This window comes from Oratosquilla oratoria, chromosome 22, assembly GCF_046742065.1.
Source record: "Oratosquilla oratoria isolate Oo_2021 chromosome 22, ASM4674206v1, whole genome shotgun sequence".
Taxonomy (NCBI): Eukaryota; Metazoa; Arthropoda; class Malacostraca; order Stomatopoda; family Squillidae; genus Oratosquilla; species Oratosquilla oratoria.
Window position 1 is genome coordinate 56,857,542 of NC_134798.1, and position 21,531 is coordinate 56,879,072.

General features: G+C 40.8%; 2 protein-coding genes across 3 annotated transcripts in view; both read left to right on the top strand.

Moving 5' to 3' along the window:
* Nubpl (NUBP iron-sulfur cluster assembly factor, mitochondrial) overlaps positions 1-6,364 on the top strand; it is a 35,004-nt gene extending 28,640 nt beyond the window's left edge. Inside the window, exon 8 of the mRNA XM_076206095.1 lies at positions 6,228-6,364. Coding sequence (XP_076062210.1) covers positions 6,228-6,296 — 69 coding nt within the window. The 3' untranslated portion in view covers positions 6,297-6,364. The remainder of the gene's footprint in view (positions 1-6,227) is intronic.
* Positions 6,365-7,066: 702 nt separating this feature from the next.
* Positions 7,067-21,531, top strand: part of LOC143037607 (NADPH oxidase 4-like) — a 199,052-nt gene continuing 184,587 nt past the window's right edge. For both annotated transcript variants that reach the window (XM_076206091.1, XM_076206094.1), the window contains exon 1: positions 7,067-7,308. The gene's annotated coding sequence lies outside the window, so the exon portion shown is untranslated. The remainder of the gene's footprint in view (positions 7,309-21,531) is intronic.

The following is a 21,531-nucleotide window of genomic DNA, read 5'->3' on the forward strand; positions in this document are numbered from 1 at the left end:
GAACATGTTGAGAATGGTTTGGAGTGAGATGGGAGGGTGTCTGCATGGAAGCTTGCTCCTCGGAGAGACCGTGGGCACTGGCGCCGACGTGTGAGTGAAGCAACTCGCTTCCTGGCGTATGACTCCAATTGATGATGAAGAGACTGTTAAGTGAGGGAGGCAGCGAGTGAGACTAACAGTATATTTACTCACTACCACTACTCCCCTCCAACTATCAAAGAATGTATTGTTTCTTATACTAAACCAGTCCTCCGGCGATGGTGCGTGACGATGGGGGCAAGGTATGGTGATCTCTGAAATACCCAAGTCACATTACACACGGCTGGTGGTGCTGGCCTAGTGGTTCCCCTACGCTAGGACTGAAGGAGCAGTAGAGCTCGGCAACTGCCTGCACGACTAAGCAGCCCTGTTTAGGATCCGCTCTGTTCGCCATATATCTGCAGGAAGCTAGAAAGGGCGCCTAAGATACAACCCCCTTCGCCATCACCTGGCTGGGAGCCGACCTCAGCAAGGTCACCAAACTTCGATAAGAACCATGACAACGAAGACAAGGCGGGGACAACAGCCCTCCAAACTCAAACTTCCTCTTCTTCATCCCAGCTACTCTCCGAGACACTTCCCCATGAACAGAGTAATGAGGAACAATATGCTGTGACAGCACAGTAGCGATTGTCCTTCCCCTTCCTCCTTCAACGAGGGGAAATGATCACCGTCGACGACAACGAAACAGACGTTACAACCGGAATCAGTGACCATCATTCCAAGGCCACGAGACGAAGATGTATTCCCGGACTTGCTCTGTTGTGCCAATTCCTATCTCGACCCGTGTCCTCATATTCCGATTCCTGTTCCATCGAATCTTTTGTATATGCATGAGAAGAACCCTATTCTCACCACATATCAAAGAGTCTTCAAGGAAGCGTCCTTATCAGCTTGTGTTTCACCAAAGTTGCCGACGATGTAACCAAACACATTCACCTGAGATTACCGCCAACATATACTTTGACAATGTACCCCTATTCCATGCCTGGACCTACTGTACCCACACTAACCCTTTTCTCCAAAGAAATGAATCCCATGTAAACTTATGGATCTAAGACCCTGGACTCTGGTTCTCCACCTCTAAATCAGACACCATGCCCTTCTGTAGATGACGCTCCTGGAAGGGCAATTAGGTGCGAACGACTGATGAGCGATGGAGCAAGTGTGTTACTGAGTGGACGCCGCGAGATGGGAAGCGTGGAAGAGGGAGACCAGACAGAAGGTGGAGAGACGAGATTGAGAAGTTTGCAGGAGTGACTTGGCAGAGGATGGCGCGGTCGTGTGAATCATGGAATGTTATGAAGGAGGCCTTTGTTCAGCAGTGGACTCAGGATGGCTGATTTGATTGATTGATTGACCTTTCAGAAATCCACATATCTTCCCATTAACAGATGCATAAGACAGATCCCGCTGCATATGTAGCATGTACACGAATTTCAATGACAAAATCTGTGAATACATCCCCCTATTGAAAAACAAACCCAGTATATTATATTACAAAATGCGATAAATGTTTTAGTGTGGTAGCCCAAGTCAGTACACTTTGCGGCCAACTAAACACCGAATCATATTTAGGCTGAATCGTAATTGGAAGAGCAATGTGTAGACGAAATGCATCACTGTCAATCGACTGATTGACGATGGAGGGGGAAGACATGGGGATAGAGAGGGACGGGTCGCCGGTGTTCGGTTGGGTGCAGAGTGTACTGACTTGGGCACCCACACTGTTTTCAAACCGTGATTTCGAATTTCGTTATAGAATAAAGCGTGTTTGTTTTTCCGATGAGGGATATATTCCCAAAATTTGTCTGTGAAGGTTGTATACTCGTATATTCTGTATAGTCACTCAGTATTGATTCCAACAATTTGTAGTACTTGACTTCATTCAAAACTCTTAATCACGATTACAAAAGTTATAATAACTATGTAATTATAATTCTAGTATAAATTTTATTTCTTCTGTATCTCAGTGGAGCAATTTTGGTAAATAATGGGAAAGGGAAAAATGGAAAGTTACAATGAGCGTTTTCTTTGTAAGGCAGAGGTGGCGTGTTGTAGACAAATCGAGCACATCTGGCGAGGACGGAATAATTTATGGCATGTTAAGACACCTAGCCTTCTTATTACAGATAATCAACAAGATCTGTGATACGGGTAATTTACCAGAGTTGTTTGTAGTCATTGCCATAACCATAACCTAACCTAACCCACACCAACCGTGAAGCATCAACTGGAATAACTATGAAGATTACATATTCCAAACTGAAACCATAAGCGATAACATAAGAAAAAAAAAAAGACAAGACACTACGAGAGTAGCTCCTTTCTAATATTACAGTAATTTAAGTACACGTACAGTCAAACTGGTGTAGAAAAGAATAATTTTAATAACTTAGACGTTAGCGCTGTGACTTCAAAGAAATGTAACTCGGCCGCAGTGAGTAGAGCAGCCGCGCGTAACGGTTTTGAGTTGTGGTCAGTGTTGAACAGGAATTACGATGATGTCATTCTGGTATGCGCCGTTTGTTTGTCTTCTTTAGTACCGAGGGTGAGGGTGCTACGTAGGTGAATAAAATAGACTGGGGGCAGCTTAAATTAAAGGGTGAGTACCATGTGTGTGATAGAGGTTAATGGACAGTGAGAGAGAGATTCGGCGCTATGTTTGAAATTTACTTGAACCTCGCGGCATTTGGTAGAAAATGGAAGTCAGCTAAGAGCCTAAGACGCCGTCCACACCAATGGTTATGTAGGATCGCCTGAAGACTTGCTCCTTTAATGAATTAAGTCTTCTGTCGTTAGCCAGAAGAACATCACTGAAGGCGTCACAGCAGGTAAAGGAATCGAAGCGGAAAACATTTGAAGAGAAATGTCGAAAACAGGTCGAGTTCGGTGGAAAGACGAGGTGAAATTACTCGCATCGATGGGGCTCACAACTGCGACAGAAATCGTCACCTTTGCTCGAGGTGCTCCTCGGACGCCCAGGGGCAGAAGTCTCTGGAAGGTACGAAGGCGTTGGACTCGAACCCGAATCCGTGAATTGCGAAGCAAGGTTGGAACCGACTCGCAAGTGGTGGGAGGGAAGGAAGGGTATGTGAGATTTTAGGTGGAAGGAGTTGCTGTCTTCTCTCTAAGTCTCAATACTCAGTCGGTTGGCCCCGTTACTTTTGCTAAAGTGACGACAATTTTAAAGTCTTGTTCTTCGTGTGTGTGTGTTCATCTTGGTATTTGGATCACGTGTTGGACTCGTGATCGACAGCTATTTCCCTCCCGGAAGAGAGCTCAGAGCTCGTATGACGGATCTATGGGTAATGCTTTGACCTTACGCCCACACACACACACACCCAACTCCCCGCCCACGAGAGTCGGAGTAACGACCCGAAGCGCAGCGATACCGAAATAATTTCGGCCCTGGGCAGGATTCGAACCAGGTACTGCCGCACCTCCGTACTAGCAGTCCAGTACTCTATCAACCGCGCCACCGATTCGTGTGTGTGTGTGTGTGTGTGTGTCCATTATTTGAGGCCCCGTTTAGACGACACAAGAAGAATCGCCTAAATACTAGCCGGAACGAAAATTCTAAAGAATATAAGACGGCGGCACCATTTTGAAAAGGGATGAAAGCGTAATGATCTCAGTGTCCAGGTTCACTCCCAACGTCCCGGGAAGTCCTAGCATATAGGGCACAGGTGCACTGCTTCTACCGGAGCTAGACACCTCGCATGAACATCTCACCGAGATAAAGACTCGAGTTTTATCCCTTACTGTACATGACGCGGGTTGAGGTACAGTTGACGTGGTGCCATGTAACTCAGATGGCAGAAGCATAAGACCCAAAGTATTTTGACTCCATTAGTGTAGTAACCGGGAGGTTTCTCGTCTCGCATTCGCTTAGTCGTGGGTTCGAATCCCGCACTCCTCTCCGATTCCCAGCATTGACTGTTACCTAACAGTTCCCTAAAGCGCATAACAGGGGGGGGAATGTGGTGGCGTCTTCGGCCGCAGCTACTCAGCGCCTCCTGGCGTAGGCTCATTACCGCTGCTGCATACTCCAATCTAGGGTGGATGAGGGTCGCCCCAACTGGATGAAAATGATGGAATTCAACTTCATGTCTTGTGCATGGTGCGACAAACTTGCTCCGCTCTGGATGAGGGGGGGGGGGGATTTCAGTTTAACCCTTTAAACTCCGATGACAAGATGCCTTGTTATTTGGTCAAATAAAACAAAAAATAATAAAACACCAAAATGTTTGATCAAACACCAGAAAAATATGACGTCAGTTCTCGCGCGGTCAAGCCGCATCAGATGATATTCGGATGTACGGGCCGGCGCGAGGCCTACCATATCCGGTTTTTCGTATCTACACCACGAGCGGCTGACATGAGTTGAATGGGTTAATCGATGATTGCGAGATCGTCCTACTGAGCTACCTCAGGTCCTTGGGAAAGGAACTACGCTCGTGGGTCAAGTCTATTTCCTTATGGTACCAAATTTTCGATTATTATTATTATTATTATTATTATTATTATATGTGTATGTGTTTTAGCTTGGGTTGTATTATGTCAAAGATTTTGCCTTTGCAGCAGATAATGCACCAATATATATATGCAATAAAAACACTAGGAGCGTGTGTTCACAAATACGTAAGTAACCACTAGGAAAAGTAAACTAACGAAGCAGAGCGCTTTCGTATAATCTGCATTGAAGTTGTAATTATACGAAAGCGCTCTGCTTCGTTAGTTTACTTTTCCTAGTGGTTACTTACGCATATATATATATATATATATATATATATATATATATATATATATATGTATATATATATATATATATATATATATATATATATATATATATATATATATGTATATTCTATTAAAATTCACAGCATACTCAGCATTGGTGACCTTCAGACTTTCTGTTCTGAGTATTTTCTTCTCTGAAGCAGGGAGAGAAGATATAATATTTCCGAACGGGTGCATGTTTGGAAACAAAAACTAACATTAAAGACGTTTCGCCTACACATTAGACATCTTCTGGTAATATATAATATAATATATATATATATATATATATGTGTGTGTGTGTGTGTGTGTGTGTGTGTGTGTATATATATATATATATATACATAAATATATATATATATATACATATATATATAAATAAATATATATATATATATATTTTTTTTTTTTTTTTTTTTTTTCGGGCATGTCATTTTCAATTTGTTTCCATGGCTTCGTGACGTTTCCCCGCCCCGGCCCAAGAGATCTGTCAGTTTCATTTAATCTCTTTAACGAACTAAACGCCGCTATCGCATTACCTCTTTCAGTTACGGCAGATTCGGTGTCTTTCAACTCTAAGTAAGTTTTATTCTGCAAAGCTGAGAACCAGTTTTGCACAAATCTTCTTTGTGTGGCGCCCGTGTGTGTGTGATTCACCATCATGGTCTTTGGATCACGTGTTGGACTCGTGATCGACAGCTATTACCCTCCCGGGTGAGAGCTCAGAGCTCATATATGACCGATCTTTGGGTAATGCTGTGACCTTACACTCGCACACAAACCCAACTCTCCGCCCACGAGAGCTGGAGTAACGACTCGCAGCCCAGCGATACTGAAATTATTTTTGCCGTGGGTGGGATTCGAACTCAGACCGCTGTAGCAGCTGTTACGAACGCTACCACTGCGCCGTCGAGTCGTATACGTGGGTGTGAGTGCGCGCGCACGCGTGTACGTGACAAAATACATGGCATGTTCCATTTAGCCATACCCTGGGACAGCATTGTTTTTGACACCCTCATACAAATGTACGAAAATATATATTGTAACGGGTAATTGATATAATCCAAAAATACATTATTGAAACTAGAAAATATATTCTGAAATGTCAGATAAGTAGAATTTCATGTCCCTTTTAAACCGGTCTCACATCTGCTTCGGGTGCAGTCACCCCATTAAAGAACGACTGCCCGAAGCTCAGTACAGTGGCTACTATCTTAGCTTGGTGTGAACCCGTGAGGTGTGTACGTGCGTGCGTTTGTAGGCTGGGGTCCCCCTCTTCCTCCTCCTCCTCCTCCCACTCCCACCCCCTCTGCCGCTGCTATGGGTGAAGCAAGCACAGGTGGTGTTGTCGGCCGCAAGAGGTGTTTAGTTTAACGAGGTGTTTGTCTTCTCTCCATTTGCAGGCGCTCAGCTATCTCTCGGTTGCCAGAAATATCATCAGGAGAATAGAAGAATTAAGAGCGGGAGATTAGGAGCTGTAATGTAAGATTTTTCCCTCAAGTGCCGCTGTAAATAATTTATTTAATAAATATGACTTGCAAGCTTGAGTGTTATTATCTTTTTATTGGTGGTATAGAGATGAAGTTTATGACCTTTGAAGAGATGTCCGCGTTCTTGCTAAGTTCGCGGTCTAGTTCGAGGATAACTCGATGGGTTCTCCGTGAGCAGACAAGGGCAGCCTGTGACTGCGGACAGCCTGAGAGACCGTCTGCCGAGGGGCAAGCCTCTGCGCAGTTGCCAAACGGTGGGCATGGTGTTTAATTCGAACATCCAAACTTCAGATATTGAATACTGGTCCTTATTGGCGGTCTGGTGCAGTAGTTATATAAAGAGTTTTAATTCCGTGGGTTTGTTTGTGTTAGGTCAGATTTGCCTTTCCTTTGGGAGGGATCTATTCGGCACCTGTAACTGTCACAAGGGGTTGGTCGAGTTGCCAGACATCACCAGAGGGAACAGTCTTGTGCTCCCTTCTACCCTCCCCTTCTTCGACCTTCATGTGTATGACAAGTGATATAAATTGATCGATAGTGTTTGTGCATATGGGGCTGTGTAATTCTTGAAAGATAAGGAGTGTATTGTGTTCCTGGTGGAGATGGTACCGTTTTGACCAAGACTAGTTTTGTAATGAGGATTTATCCAACAGAAGAAAATACAGTTCATAACGCGTGGACCGGCAAAACAGAATATGGCATACCCCCCCCCCCCCCCGTCTCACTCCTTGGCTTTTCTTGCCCGCCTCTCCACAAGTACAAAGCTTTCTGAGTCGACCGGCCGTGGCCTCCAGTGCCCATTGGGACGGTGGGATCGTGTGTGCCGTGTGGCAGTCACTGACTGACTGACTCACAGTCGCGGTCTTCAGTGCGCCTGTGACGGCCGCTGAGGAAGGACTGTTACGCAGTTCCAGTGCGGCGCCTTCAGTCGTGTAGTACGACCACTTATTCCTCCGTTACCCCCAGCCTCCTGAAGGAGGACCCACGCTGAAACGTAAGTACGAGGTTGTGTACTGGACTTCGAATTCGCTAAAAGCGTGTGGACTGTTAGTGTTGGAGATGACATTATGTACTGTACCTGGGTATTGTGTTGACCGTTGTAATGTGGGTGGGGTTTGTCAACGTCAGGACAGTTCGAAACGCGCCCGGCTGCAGGAGTGTAATGCCCTTCATCAGGAAGATCTAGAATGCACTGCGTGATGCGTGACAAGTCCTGCTGAAGAACGGGTGTTCTTGTGGGTGTTTGTGTGGGAGATGGCTTACGGGTGAGCTTGTAGCACGTGTAAAGGCACGGGGAAAGGGGGTGTCTGGTAAATATTGCAAAGCCAACGAGCTGTATGATGCAGTGAGAACTTGTACTACACAAGGCGGATGGAGAAAATATGTAGAATCGAGTACGTGAATTAGTTATATCACTCCCTTGCGATAATATGCTCAAATTATTTGCATTACATAATTTTTTTCCCGACAACTCAACATACGCTGATGTAACCTAGCTTATGGAAATAAGAGAATGTTTTACATAACGAAATTTGACGTGGTGTGGTTTGGCCAAACGTAATTTGGCGAAGTTGGAAGTCGTTGCCAACAAGCACGCGTAGTGAATTTCGGAAACTGATAAGGCTGTTCAAGTCACTAATTGTTTTTAGAAAAAGACTTACTTATGAACAAGAAGAGAATCTTGACTTTCCCTCGTGTATTTTTTTTTATTTGTTCAGTAATTAGTGTATTCGTTTATGTATTCATTTAATTTGTTTTTTAATTATGTTACAAAGGACTACCTAGTGCAAAATCGCAGTAAGATGTGTGTTGGTGGGGGGGGCTGCTATGGTGGGCATGAAAAAGCAGCGTCATCACGGGGTCCATCGGGTATTAATAAAACAAAATTTTTGACTTGAGGACGACGCGTTAACCCTGCTCTTAAAATATATCTTTCCGTATTAGAAGGTACTTTTTAACTTTTTATTTGTTTATTTATTTTATTCTATTAATGTATTTTCTTACCTCTGCCGACCTTGACGGTGTGGGGATGTTGAGTGGGTAGACATATTGGGCCCCTGGGCATCCAAGGTAAGCTGAGGACCTTAGTCTCTAATGGGATTACGGTGGGCCAGGGACCTCCCCGGCCTGTGTCGTGATATGCGTGGATTCGAATCCGTTCAAGTTGATTTAGGTTTAAGAATGAAACTATTCGTTGATGTATTTACGCACTCCTTCCTTGTGACGATCTTGGTAGAACACTGAAGTAATGATGATAACAATAATAATATGATATCAGTAAAAGTAATAATAGTAATTGTTATTAGTAATGATAATTAAAGTAATAATGACGACATTAACCGACTGATTTAATCCCGTGGTGAAATAATATATATATATATATATATATATATATATATATATATATATATATATATATATATATATATATATATATATATATATAATTGTGTGTGTGTGTATACATGTTCTACGGAGCATTTGAAAAAGAATATATACACAGTTGTTCTCTTTCTAAAGTGTAATAGCTGCTTTTTAAAAGAATAAACGAGTCGAGGAGGACTTACAGACACATGACTGGCATGTTGGGTCATTAACGTAGTGTCCAGTTCTCGGCATCAGTACTCTGCAATTTGCAAGAAAGAACTCAATGAACGGTGTGTTCTCCATTCTGCTGACAGATTGTTGGTATATTTATTCAAATGTTTCAGTGATCTTCCATCCACTATTACAATGTCGAGGAATTGTGCGGATGGTCAAAATAAAGTCTGCTACATCTGCTTTGCATTGATATTCAAATGTCGAAACCGTTACTCCATACTCTTCGCTAAAAATATTACGAGCACTACTTTGTAAAATGCGGTCCCCATATTTGTTGTATTATACGTGTCCGATTTTTTTTTTTTTTTTATCTTACGGGTGATTGGATCACGCTGTATGCTTTTTTTCATTCCTATATTTTGGAGAGAACCCAAATATTACACAACATATTCCTACTTGTGCTTAACAAATACAAATTGTAAACATCACAGTCTAAGCATACCGTCATGCAAATGTCTCAATTATCTCGTGATGAGGTAGTGTAGTGTAAGTCAGCCTCAGTGGTGAACTGCAGGACCGGCCTATCCCCTAAGGAATGACGCTGCCTCTCTACTTCACGGTGAGGCTTGGTAAAGTGCGCTTGAAATATTGGTGTGTGACGTCTGAAATCTGTAATCAACTCTATCATACTGATTAAGTGTTAGTGTATATATCTGACACTGGTCTACCGCGCCTCTGATATCCGTCGTTGTGGACAGGGATAGGAAAAACATGAAAATGCTTTGCATCCGGGAATCGAACCCGGACTCTGCGTTGTGAGGCAGGAACGTTACCCACTGCTCCACGCAGGTTAAGATGTTATAAGAGGACAATTGATAAAAGAAAATATGGCTCAAATATTTGTATCAAACAAACCCGCGAATACCGAGTCAAGGGCATGTTCGTTATCTTGTTCACCATTTAAATTTGCTCAAGAAGCGTGCCGAGCTTTTGGCGTCCAGGTAGGACTGGAATCTTCTCCAAAAAAGGAAGAAAATGAAAATAATTTTAATCATGGTCGCCATGATGCACAAAATAATTTCTCGCATTTAAAGATTATTTTGGTGTTTTGCAATGATGTTCGTTCTAGTCTGGAGACACTTGGCCAACACATGAGTGGAGTATTTTTGCCTCGTCATTTTTTTTTTTTTTTTTTTTTTTTTTTTTTTTTTTTTTTTTATCTTAATGGAAATAATCTCCCCTCTGTTCCCCTGGGTCATGCAGACAACACGAAAGAATCGCATGATAATGTGAATCTTCTTTTGGGTCAAAAGAATTTGAGGACCTGAAGTGGAGTGCATGTCGTTGCACTTTTACTCGGAATGCATCTTGGTCACTCGGAGTTCTTTCGTTTCCTGTGTGAGCAGGACATCCGGGACAAGCAAAATAATCATTTAAAAGAAGTGGAACTAAAACAAATATTGCCTACTCTATAAGGAAAATGTCACCAATCCTCCTGTTGCTGGTTTTGGGTTGATGAAGAATTCCGTAAATTGTGTGGGTAAAGCTAGCCGTGGGTCGTATTTGAGAAGTTGAATACCAGACTCGCTTATGGAAAAAATTAAGGCGCAGGTATATATGTGCATATATATATATATATATATATATATATATATACACATATTATAATATATATATATATGTGTGTGTGTGTGTGCATATATATATATATTTATATATATATATATATATATGTGTGTGTACATATATATGTACATATATATATATATATATATGTATATATGTATATATACATATATATGTATATATACATACACACTGAATGGTTCCCAGTGATCAATTAATATCTTTTTTCAACCACAAATCACTTTTAATTCCATGCCATCACAGTCGAGACTGAAGAAACGCTCGATTGAGGCATCCGTTGGAAATTGAAACGTGGACGAGCCGAGGATTCGAACTCAGCTAATCCGTAACAGAATTACGTATTCGTTTAAGTCACTGTAACTTTGTTACGGGTTAGCTGGGTTTAAATCCTCGGCTCGTCCATGTTTCAATTTCCAACGGATGCCTCCATCGAGCGTTTCTTCAGTCTCGACTGCGATGGCATGGAATTAAAAGTGATTTGTGGTTGAAGAAAGATATATATATATATATATATATATATATATATATATATATATATGTAATGACAACTGGCCGTCAGTTATGATTCCAAAGATGTAAATTTGTCGCTTTTTCCTGTTGTGACATTTTTATTTTGTTAAACATATACTGTGTTTTTGCTTTATGACGTTAAGATCGGGACTTAAGCTTATCACTGGTACCTCCCAAGAGGCTGTTGAGGAGTTGTGTGTGAGTTTCGTAAGTTGAGGAAAATTTTACCCGAAGCGTCTCGTTCGTGTTTGGGCCATCTCCGAGGAGACATTGAGTGGCGGGGAGAGCGTTGGGTCCGATGCACAACTTCACATGTTTTGTTCTGGCTAAAACCGGACGGTTTCATTCGGCTTTTATCCATGACCCTGACATGATTTTTTTTTTTTTTTTTTTTTTTTACTGAGCATTGAGATAAGCAGCGCCTCTTAGGGGACAAAATCACGATGAAGAGGAAGAATCATAGAAATGTTAATAACCATAAATAAAAGAAGACGCGTGACTCTGGCCCGTAGGGGTATCGGTACCCACAGACGGGGTGTGGATGGAGGTGAAGTCTGAGTGCGTCTATGCGTTGTCACGGCAACGCACAACCAGGTCTTGTTCGACTTGAATTTTTTATTTTCCATTTGATTTAGTTTAATTTGTTTATGTGTTTGTTTAATGTTTGTGTTGATTTAATTCGTTTTGATTAAGTTCACTCCTTCCCCGCCTCCCTCATGTCAGCATCTAATCATCAATAGCAAAATCTATGGACATCGTGAAGTGATTAATCCTCGGAACTCTGTGGTAAACGATAGATATTTTGTTATGACACGTCAAACGATTTGATTTTGTGACGGTGGGGGGGCGGTCGGTGTGGGGTGAAGTACTACAGACTAAAACAGGTCTTGAACGGTCATTTCGTTGTTCAGATTCTTCCTTAAAAAAAAAAAAAAAAAAATCTTTAGGAAAACGGCCACCATGAAGAGATCACAAAGGATTACAAAGGAGGAGCATGCCGACAGGAGAACTTTTGGTCCACAGCTAGGCCGGATGCGAAAAAATTGTAATAATGATAAATAAGTAATGTTTGAAATGGTCGAGTGGAGGGCATGGTAGTATAAGGTGGTCTGTGTCTTCTGTGTGGTAGTTTGTGGTGGTTGCATCTGGGGCAGTTGTGAGTCTGTGGCCAAGATGATTCTGTGTTTTAATTCGGGTTGCTGATCAGAGCGGACTCGTGCCAGTGCAAGTCTTTACTTGTCTCGGGAAGGTCGTTTCTTCGCGGTCGATTTCTGGCGGGAAAGTTGGATGAAGTGTAGACTCTTCCTGTCTGTGGTAGAGAGCGTGTTTTGATGTCTGGGTATGTATCCTATTTTTATTGTGTTATTTAGATATTTTATAATAAGCAACAAGGAAAATAAAATACATACCCAGACATCAAAACAAGTTCTCTGTAGCAGAAGTAAAGCGAGTGAATTTAAGGGGACGACCGAAGATGAAATAGATTGGGCGAAGGGGACGTTGAGAAAGAGGGGAATGCCTGTTGAGCAAGGAAGGGAGAGGGCAGGAGATAGGGGATGAGTGGAGAGTGGCTCTGTTATGCAAGGAAGGGAGGGGTGGGGGTCAGGGGTGTTTTATGTGTGAAGAATATTTGGTGCAGCCTGAAGGGATTACTCCCCGTCTTCTCTTTTTCTGCATGAGGAGACGGAGAGGAAGGGTGGTCGCCGATTAAGTGAAGCGGCCTTGCTGTGGATGTGCTGTGTCTTGCTGCATTGCTTCTGACCCAGGGCAGTGGGTGGGATACAGGTATGACCCGTCATCCATGAGGAGCTAAGATGAGAGGGAGGAAAGGGTGGTGGATGGGAGTGGAATGGGTGGAAGTAAGTACTTGCCATTGATTTGGCTACCTCCCATATAAAGGGGAAAATCTCTTGTTATATATATATATATATATATATATATATATATATATATATTTTTTTTTTATTCGCGTATTGTGAGGTACTAGGACCAGGTAAGTTGCTAAACATGTTTGAGTAGAATAGTGCAAAGGTTTTTTATGTTGGTGTTTCGTGGGTTGTGTTTGTGTGATTAGTATGAGTAGTGGAAAGATTCGAGAGCTCTTGAATAGAACTGTGTACCTATTATCCTCGTTTGCTGCTCCATGGGAAAGATTTTGGCTTCTGTGTGTAGAATTTCCGTTAGTATTGCTTTAGTGGAGCCGGTTATTATTCTTGCGCAAGTTTGTGTTGTTTGTAGAATGTCTTAGTTTTTGTGATTGTTGGATCCCATGCGTAGTTTCTGTAGTTCTTAGAAATGATTTGTATTCAATGATAAAGCGTTTTTTTCTGATATTTAAATCCTGTGTCTTGCACTGTGTAAAGTATGTTTAGTTTCTTGTCTGCCTTCACTGTGAAGTCTTGTACATGTGATGTAACGGGCATATGTGTATCAAATAATGCGATGCAAAGTGTGTTGTGTTTTTCTCTTGTGAGGAAGTTTAATCATTGAGGCTTGACTAGTGGGTCTTGCATTCATTTGTATAATATTTTACATACATACGTCTCCATTGTAAAATGGGGGAAAAGGCCTTTTGTTGTAGTGTGTACGTACGAGCTTGTGAGACTGAACAGCGTAGAAAACGGTCGAACGACTCAATGGTGGGTCACAGTAAAATGAGTAATATTCGATATTTTTAAGATTCTATTTTATTTATTTTTTCCGGGGTGTTAGAAAAACCTCTCAGTCTGGTTTTTTTATAACTTAAAAATCACCTGACGGCAAACAGAATCTAACATACACTATGTGTAGCAACAAAAATATCCAAATCGCGGTGTGAATTCAGTTGCTCCCCTCCCCACAAAAGCCGGGCGGTTGGCCTGGGCGTCGGGCAGCGCCATGCACTGTGTTTGCTGCTGTACTTAGTCTTCTGAGGGGGAAGTTGCTCCAAGTCGGCCGTGCCAAAGGCAAGACACAGTTATGAATGAAAGGCGGACTATTTTTGGGGCTGGGATCAACTAGGTCAGACCACTCGTCGGAAGGAAAGAATAGTCTGTAAGGAAACGAATATGACAAAACCGATGTTGCCATCAAGCGCGTTTGAAGAAGTTTTTATTTAATTTAGTTTTTTATGTTTATTCATTTACTATTTCATTAATTTATTCACTTATTTTTATTTGTTTAATAAAGAGTAAATACCATGTGAGGAAGAAGCCATGTTATTTACAACTCGTTCGTCCTTTTCGAGTACTCTGCCAAGACTTGGCAGTTGCATCTTCACACTTCGTCGTTCTTTATTTGTCGCGGTTCGGGAGGCAAGCGGAAGAGGTAACTTGAAATTAGAAAATGTAGTCTGAAAGAAAATGCTAATTTTCACACTATTTTTAAGAAAGTTTTTCAAACACTTGCATTTATACGAAAATATAAATGTATGAATGCGATATTTGTTTCTAAATATGTCAAAATGGATCATGAGTAAATATTAATAGAAATATAAAAGATAAATATATTAATAAGGGCCCATAAATCCACTCCTAATACAAGGGGTGGTTATACGGATGCAATTGTAAATTAAAGTCACAAACAAGATCAATATTTAATTTTCTTTTTGACGAAAGACCTAAAGCCGATGTGAAACAATTCTCGTAGATGTTTTTGCGTAACTAATATCTACTCATTGTTTTTCGTCTACAATATTTCTAAAAGGTACAAAATTACATGCTCGAAAGCGAAATGCTTCCGTGAAGGAAAGTTTATGCAGCCCTCGTCTCGATATTTGATGTTTCTCACAAGTGTTCTTAGCTTGGGTGATACAAAACAAAATCATTGCTTCAGGAGAAAAAAAAATGAAACTAGAACTGATACAATCTGGTATATAAAAAAGAAGAAACAAACCAGTTTCGCCAAATTAAGATCTCGGCTGAAATAAGTTTATTGTAATACTCAAGACGCGGCGAATGATGCTCTTTGGGTGGAACAGAAACATGAAAAGCAATTTTTTTTTTCAAAATTATTTTTAGATAGACGTAAATTAATATGAAAAATGAAATTTATTGTTCTATCGTAGTAAATATTACAAAGGATTATAAAGAAAGAGCATGCCGACTGGAGACCTTTTGGTCCATAACTAGGTTGTATGCGGAAAAAATAATGAGTAAGCAGATAAATAATAAATAGTAATAGATAACAGATAAATAATAATGACTTATAATGAATTATAAACAAATAAAAATAAACATATGAATGATAATAATAATGATAAATTGATCAGTAAAATAAAATGAATGGCAGGTATGTTTATTCTATTCATTTAGTTCATTTAGTGGACAAGGTGCAGGGAAGACCCGTCATTCAGGAAGTGCTAAGATAAGAGGGAGGGTCGAGGGGTGTGGAGTGTATTTAGGGATGGAATGGGTGGGAATGATTTTATGCCTTTTTCTTTTTGGCTACCCCCCTTGTAAGGGGGAAAAAGCCTTGGTATATGTATGTATGTATGTATTTAGTCCACGGTCATCAAATTTGTTTTTCTACCCACTTCCAAATCAGATCTATTTCCTGACAGAATGAGACTATTATTTCGTGTCTGATTCGCATTCAGCGTGAAAATTTCACTTTTGATATCGATTCACCAGAAATTTCATTTTTCGAATTATTCGCCAAAAACCGTAGAATTGGCTAATTTGTGCTAATTTCTAAGTCCCGATTTTTTATAAAAATAAAAAGATAAGTATATAAAATATAATAAGTATATAGGTAAAACTAAGATTGTTACTGTAGTCAGCACATCTAAACTTCTCAAGTGATGTGTGATTGTACTGAAAATTTGATATGTAAATTTTGTCGATATTACTCCCATTTGATCGATCACAACAGAGGTGCTACACGTCGTACGATAAGTTGTAAACACAACGATACACAAAGAAATGTTCTATCAAACAGCCTTGGCTTTGTCAAGATACAATTCATTTTTTCGGTATGTTTCGATTTCTGTTTATTTCATGTATACGTTGCAATTTTTTTACCTTACAAATTATGATGAATCTCACCTCGTTCGATAGGCGATTAATCAATTATAAAGATTTTACAAAATTCATAGAAATCACTCAAAAATTACATCCAGCAGTTGAAAAAAATGAACGCTCACTCAGACATATACACAAACGGCTCTACACACACACACGCGCGCGACTCTGGCGCGGTTGGTAGAGTCCCAGACTGCCAGTGCGGAGGTACCGGCGGTGCCTGGTTCGAATCCTGCCCAGGGCTGAAATTACTTCAGTATCGCTGCGCGTCGAGTCGTTACTTCAACTCTAGTGGGCGGGGAGTTGGGTGTGTGTGTGCGTGTAAGGTCATAGCTTTACCCATAGATCGGTCATACGAGCTCTGAGCTCTTCCGGGAGGGAAATAGCTGTCGATCACGAGTCCAACACGTGATCCAAAGACCAAGGTGAATACACGCACACACACACACACGGACGCAAGCACGCACGCACACAAACGGGTGGGGCGAATGAAATTCCTCAAAAAAGAAAGAAAAATATCGAAATGGAGAAATAGATTGTTCTTCCTTACCTTTACGCTAGAAACTGTTGTCTATTGTATTTGGATCACGTGTTGGACTCGTGATCGACAGTACAATAAAGGGTAACACCCAGACTTTAAAGGCGCAGGTTCGAATCCAGTCACTACTTGTGTCGTAGGTCAGGAGAGGTGGACGGTTCGAGTCCTACCTGCCATCGAGAGAGTTCGTAGTAAGGACAGACTACATTAGATCACCCAGCGGCTTCGAAAAGTATTTCTTAAAGAAGGCACCATCCATGCCTCCTATGATAGGGTTGGTTCGTAGAAATTAAACTAAATCATATAAATTGTCTGTGCCATCTACAGTGGTTAAGTTTACAGTGCTAAGTTGATAAAAATATTGGAACTTGTAGAACATATTCAGGTTGTCTGAAATTTTGTGTACAGGTCCTTTAGGTGACTAGAATGACAGTGATAAACAGATGGACAAGAATTTAGAAACTTGAAAGATAGATAATAGATAAATAGAAAGTGTCCGAAAATTATCTATATCTATTTATTCTTTCATGAAATTTATGATGGCACATTTAAAATTATGAAACTTTTTTTGTAATCTGTATTTATATTCTTGTCATTAACATTATTGATATTATCATAATTATTATCATATTTATTATATTATTAAGGCAGCAATATTAGAAACAGATATTTACAGCATTAGTTATTCACAAAACTACAAAAAATTCCTGACAAGTCGTACAGTTAATTTTCGGACACTGTGTGTGTGTGTGTGTGTGTGTGTGTGTTCATTCATTCAGCGTAGGGTCAGGCTACGGGGTAGACGTTACCGTTAATCTTTGATAGGAATGATTAGAGCACTTTGATAGCAGCATGAAAACAAACCCACAGATAGGCGGGAGATTATCAAACGTAAAACTCCAATTCAATGCTCCATTTCCAAGTGCAGGAAATCGTGAATTTCTATATCTATGGATAATTTTTTATCTATATTTCTACCTCTCGTTTGTCTCCGTTTTCATCCCTTCTACCTTTGTGTACACTCGTTTATTATCATCTATATTTCGTAGTTCCTTTCGGTTCTCCTATAATTCCATTGGTTTGTATTTAATATCTTCCTTTTCCTTTCCATTTGCTCTTTTTTTTTACTTCTCTGTCGAACTGTATTAATCGTTTCCTCTTTATCTTCCTCTATGTTCTTCTCTTCGTCTCGTTTCCTAAATCTTCAACTCTCTTATTTATCACAGATTTCGATCCATTTTGTCATACACTTTCTCAAGCTCACTGACTTATATTTTCATTATCCTTTCTTCTGTACAGTGCGTTGTTATTGTTTTATTGATTTATTTGTCTATTTTAGTGAGTATATTTTTGTGTATCTGTTATTTTTACGCCATTTTCCTCTGACCCGATTTAAACATGGCCTTGCCTGGAGAGCATCATCATAAAGTAGTTTGGACCTGTCAGAAAAACTCTTTTTCTGTTTACAAAGGTTGCCGCGACGTCTGTTAGCCTCGCACGGTCTCCTAATTAGTCTCGCGGGGACCCGCCTGTGGCCAAGCAGCTTCGACCCTGCAATGTCATGCGTGACCTGACCTTGTAAAGGTCACGGTTGTGATAAGCAATTTTATATATTATTCTCTTTTGTTTTATTTTATTTTTGATTGGTTTTATCGTTATTGTTCGTTTTTATTATGAAGTGTTTTCTTTTTTCCTATGTTTTTACTTTTTTATCGTCATTATACGTTTTGGTTGTTTTATTTTCATTATTTTTTTCCTGTTGTGATTTTGTTTTATTTTTGTTTTTGCTATTAGATGTTCTGATGTCTTCTAGGATGCTTTTTGATCTATGTTATCGAGAGGGGGGAATGGGGTCTGACATGGTGATTAATAAAATCGCCTGGCGACAGGTGGCATTAAAGGAAAATGCCACCCGGCACAAAAGGGATTACTCTTCATAATTTCGCCAATTTGTATTTCACAAACTGCATTTCGCCATAAAAATGACATTTTGAATTTCGCCAAATTCGATTTAGCCAAACTGTATTTCGCCAAATTGTATTTCGCCAAATGATATTTTAACCAAATTAATTTCGGCCAGATAGAAGTGATTTTTCCTCCGTTTCTTCCCTGTGTGTACATCACCGTCGTGGGATGGTAGTCCAGTAAGACTTGGGCCAACGGAGAAGGAAAAAGAGTAAGAAAATAATAATAATGAAATGAAATAAGACAAACTGAAAGTCACTAGAACATTTCTGATATCGGAGGCAGATGTCATAGTCAATTTACCTGCTTCTCGTTATTTTATTTGTTTATTTATTTTATTTTGATTTATTTATTTCCATATTGGAAACGTCCGAAGTTCCCAATAGTCTTGTATGTACGGCTTCCTTTGAGAAATTGAGCTTCTAAAAACTAATAAAATCGCCTGGCGGCAGCTAGAATGAAATTGTAATAGTAATTTTATTTGTTTATTTATTTTATTTTGATTTATTTATTTCCATATTGGAAACGTCCGAAGTTCCCAATAGTCTTGTATGTACGGCTTCCTTTGAGAAATTGAGCTTCTAAAAACGAATAAAATCGCCTGGCGGCAGCTAGAATGAAATTATTAGGAGTCGCTTTTGATCTTGTGTGAATACGCCTCTCATTTGCATATAATTGTGACAAGAAATCTTGGTGTGATGACTTTCCTTGCAGATTTTTTTTTTATTCATTTGTTGATTTATTTATTCGTTCGTTTTATGTTTTATTCAGGTTAATTTTAAACGATTTTATTCATAAGGGGGATCGAATACCGGGACGAAGGGAGACAAAATGTCCCACTCAATCTTACGAAATGTCGACAAACGAAGTGGATAACCGACGACGCGTCTCGACTAAGACGACATGACGCAAGTGAAAAGTGGGTGTGGCCAAACCCGAGACGACGACATTGCGTCACGACAGAAGTGAAGGACCAAAACAATAGCGAAAACGCGGACTTAGGATGAAACTCTGTACTCGAGACCACGCGGTCTTACCCCTTACGTGAGCTAGTTACAAGTTCGAACCGCCTCCTAATGGCGAGTCGTTTCAAGAACAGCACTGTACCTAGGTCGGTCACCCGGTTTACTAAGGCAGCGTTTCTTAACACTCCCCTATATTTCCTCTCCCTCCTCCCCCTTACACTCGCCCCTCCCTCTTCCCCCTTCTCGCTCCCGACGATGAGTCGCCATCACGACAAGCTCACAGCGTGTCCGGGAATCGAACTTATGACCGCCTGCTCATAAGTTCGACACGGTAACCACTTGGTTACCGCGCAAACTTTGACGGAAACTCAACTCGTTATCCCAAAGGTTTATACATGTCTCCGTGAACGATTTCGCTCAAGATGTCATTATCGTGTTTTTACTGTTGCCGTCACGTGATTTAATTCAGCCGATGGAATCTCCTGCTACTCAGAGGAGAACGCGTGATAATTCATACTTCTGCCGTCACGTGATTTTATTCAACAGAAGACTGTGTTCCCTGTATATAAAGGGTTTAATGGGAACTGAAATGGCGTTTGAGGTATTATGCAGAGCTGGACGCGTTCCTCGGTGCATTCCTAAGTGTCCTGAGCAAAGTCATGTCAGTGAAGACATGGAGGAGCGCACCTAGGAACACGCCCAGCTCTGATATTATGACATTGTTAAGCGCGTGTTAGGTTTCGAAAAAAAAAATAACAATAAGTTCTTTTACCAGGCAAGATTCATGCAGATATCACTTTGGCTGTAGTATACCCTGTACAAGTCAATTTTCGATAACCGGTTCGCGGGGGTCGTGAAATTCCAAGAACAGGCTCGCACGAACTGGTGATAACCGGTTTAATCCCACCATTGGTTTAATGGGACGTCAAATGGTGTTTGAGGAATTATGGCATTAATATATATTTTTTTCTGCTAAGACATTTTATTCAGCTGAGGGAATGCCCATCTATGCCCAGGGGCTAAAATAACAATAAGAAAATGACGACAATGATAAAATGTCGAAAATTGTAATTACTTTTTTCCTTTCCTTTCATTAAAACGTAATGATTTTGAAAGATATTATTTCAAATATTTTTTCCGTCCGTATTTACCTTTATTTTAAGTCAGCAATGCTTCTGAAAGATAGTTTTTGAAACTATTTGTGACCATAGTAATATTGGGTCAATAATGATTTTGAGAGATAGATTTCAAATCAATTCACGTCTGTATTCATTGATATCTTCAATCCATAATGTTTTCTGAAAAAAAATCCAATTCAATCGTGTCCATATTCTCTCCAACCAGAAAGTCGATCTTGTGGACGAGGCGCAAGCAGATTCTCCAAAAGAAGTTTCAAAGGTTCACGAAGTTCCGCCCACTTGGGGAAGTTCTTTTCTCTCTCATTCCTTCTTGTCCATAGACTGTACTCCTCGTCTGATTCCCATGCCAGTGCCCAGGGAAGCGTACGGGTCAGCATCTTGTATAGAATGAGACCGCTTGCCCAAAGGTCGACTGGAGGGCCGAGGTACCTGGGTCCTTGAAAGATTTCGGGAGCTGTGTAGGGGACAGAACCGACAATCCCAGTCATCCGGACCTCTTCGCCTTCGAAGAGAAAAACGTCTGCGCTGCCGAAGTCCGCAATCTTGAGGACTCTTTCTTCAGTAATGAGAAGGTTGTCGGGCTTCAAGTCCCGATGGGCGATTCCTTTTGTATGGAGGTAATCGACTCCCTTCTTGAGTTGCTCGAAGTAGACCAAAGACTCTTCCTGCGTGATGTCTTTGATCTTGTCTTCGAGTCTTCCTCCAGTGACGTACTCCAGGAAGAGGGAGTGTGTGCGTCTCTCGTGTCTCCAGAAGAAGAGAGTCAGGACGTTGACGTGGTCCAACTGACTCTGGAGAACTTCTTCTTTGATGGCATCGGTGGTTGTGTAATGGTCGACCCGTTTCCTGGCGACCACCTCGTTGGTCTCGACGTTTTTCAAGAGATACACCGTGCCGAAGAAGCCGCTTCCA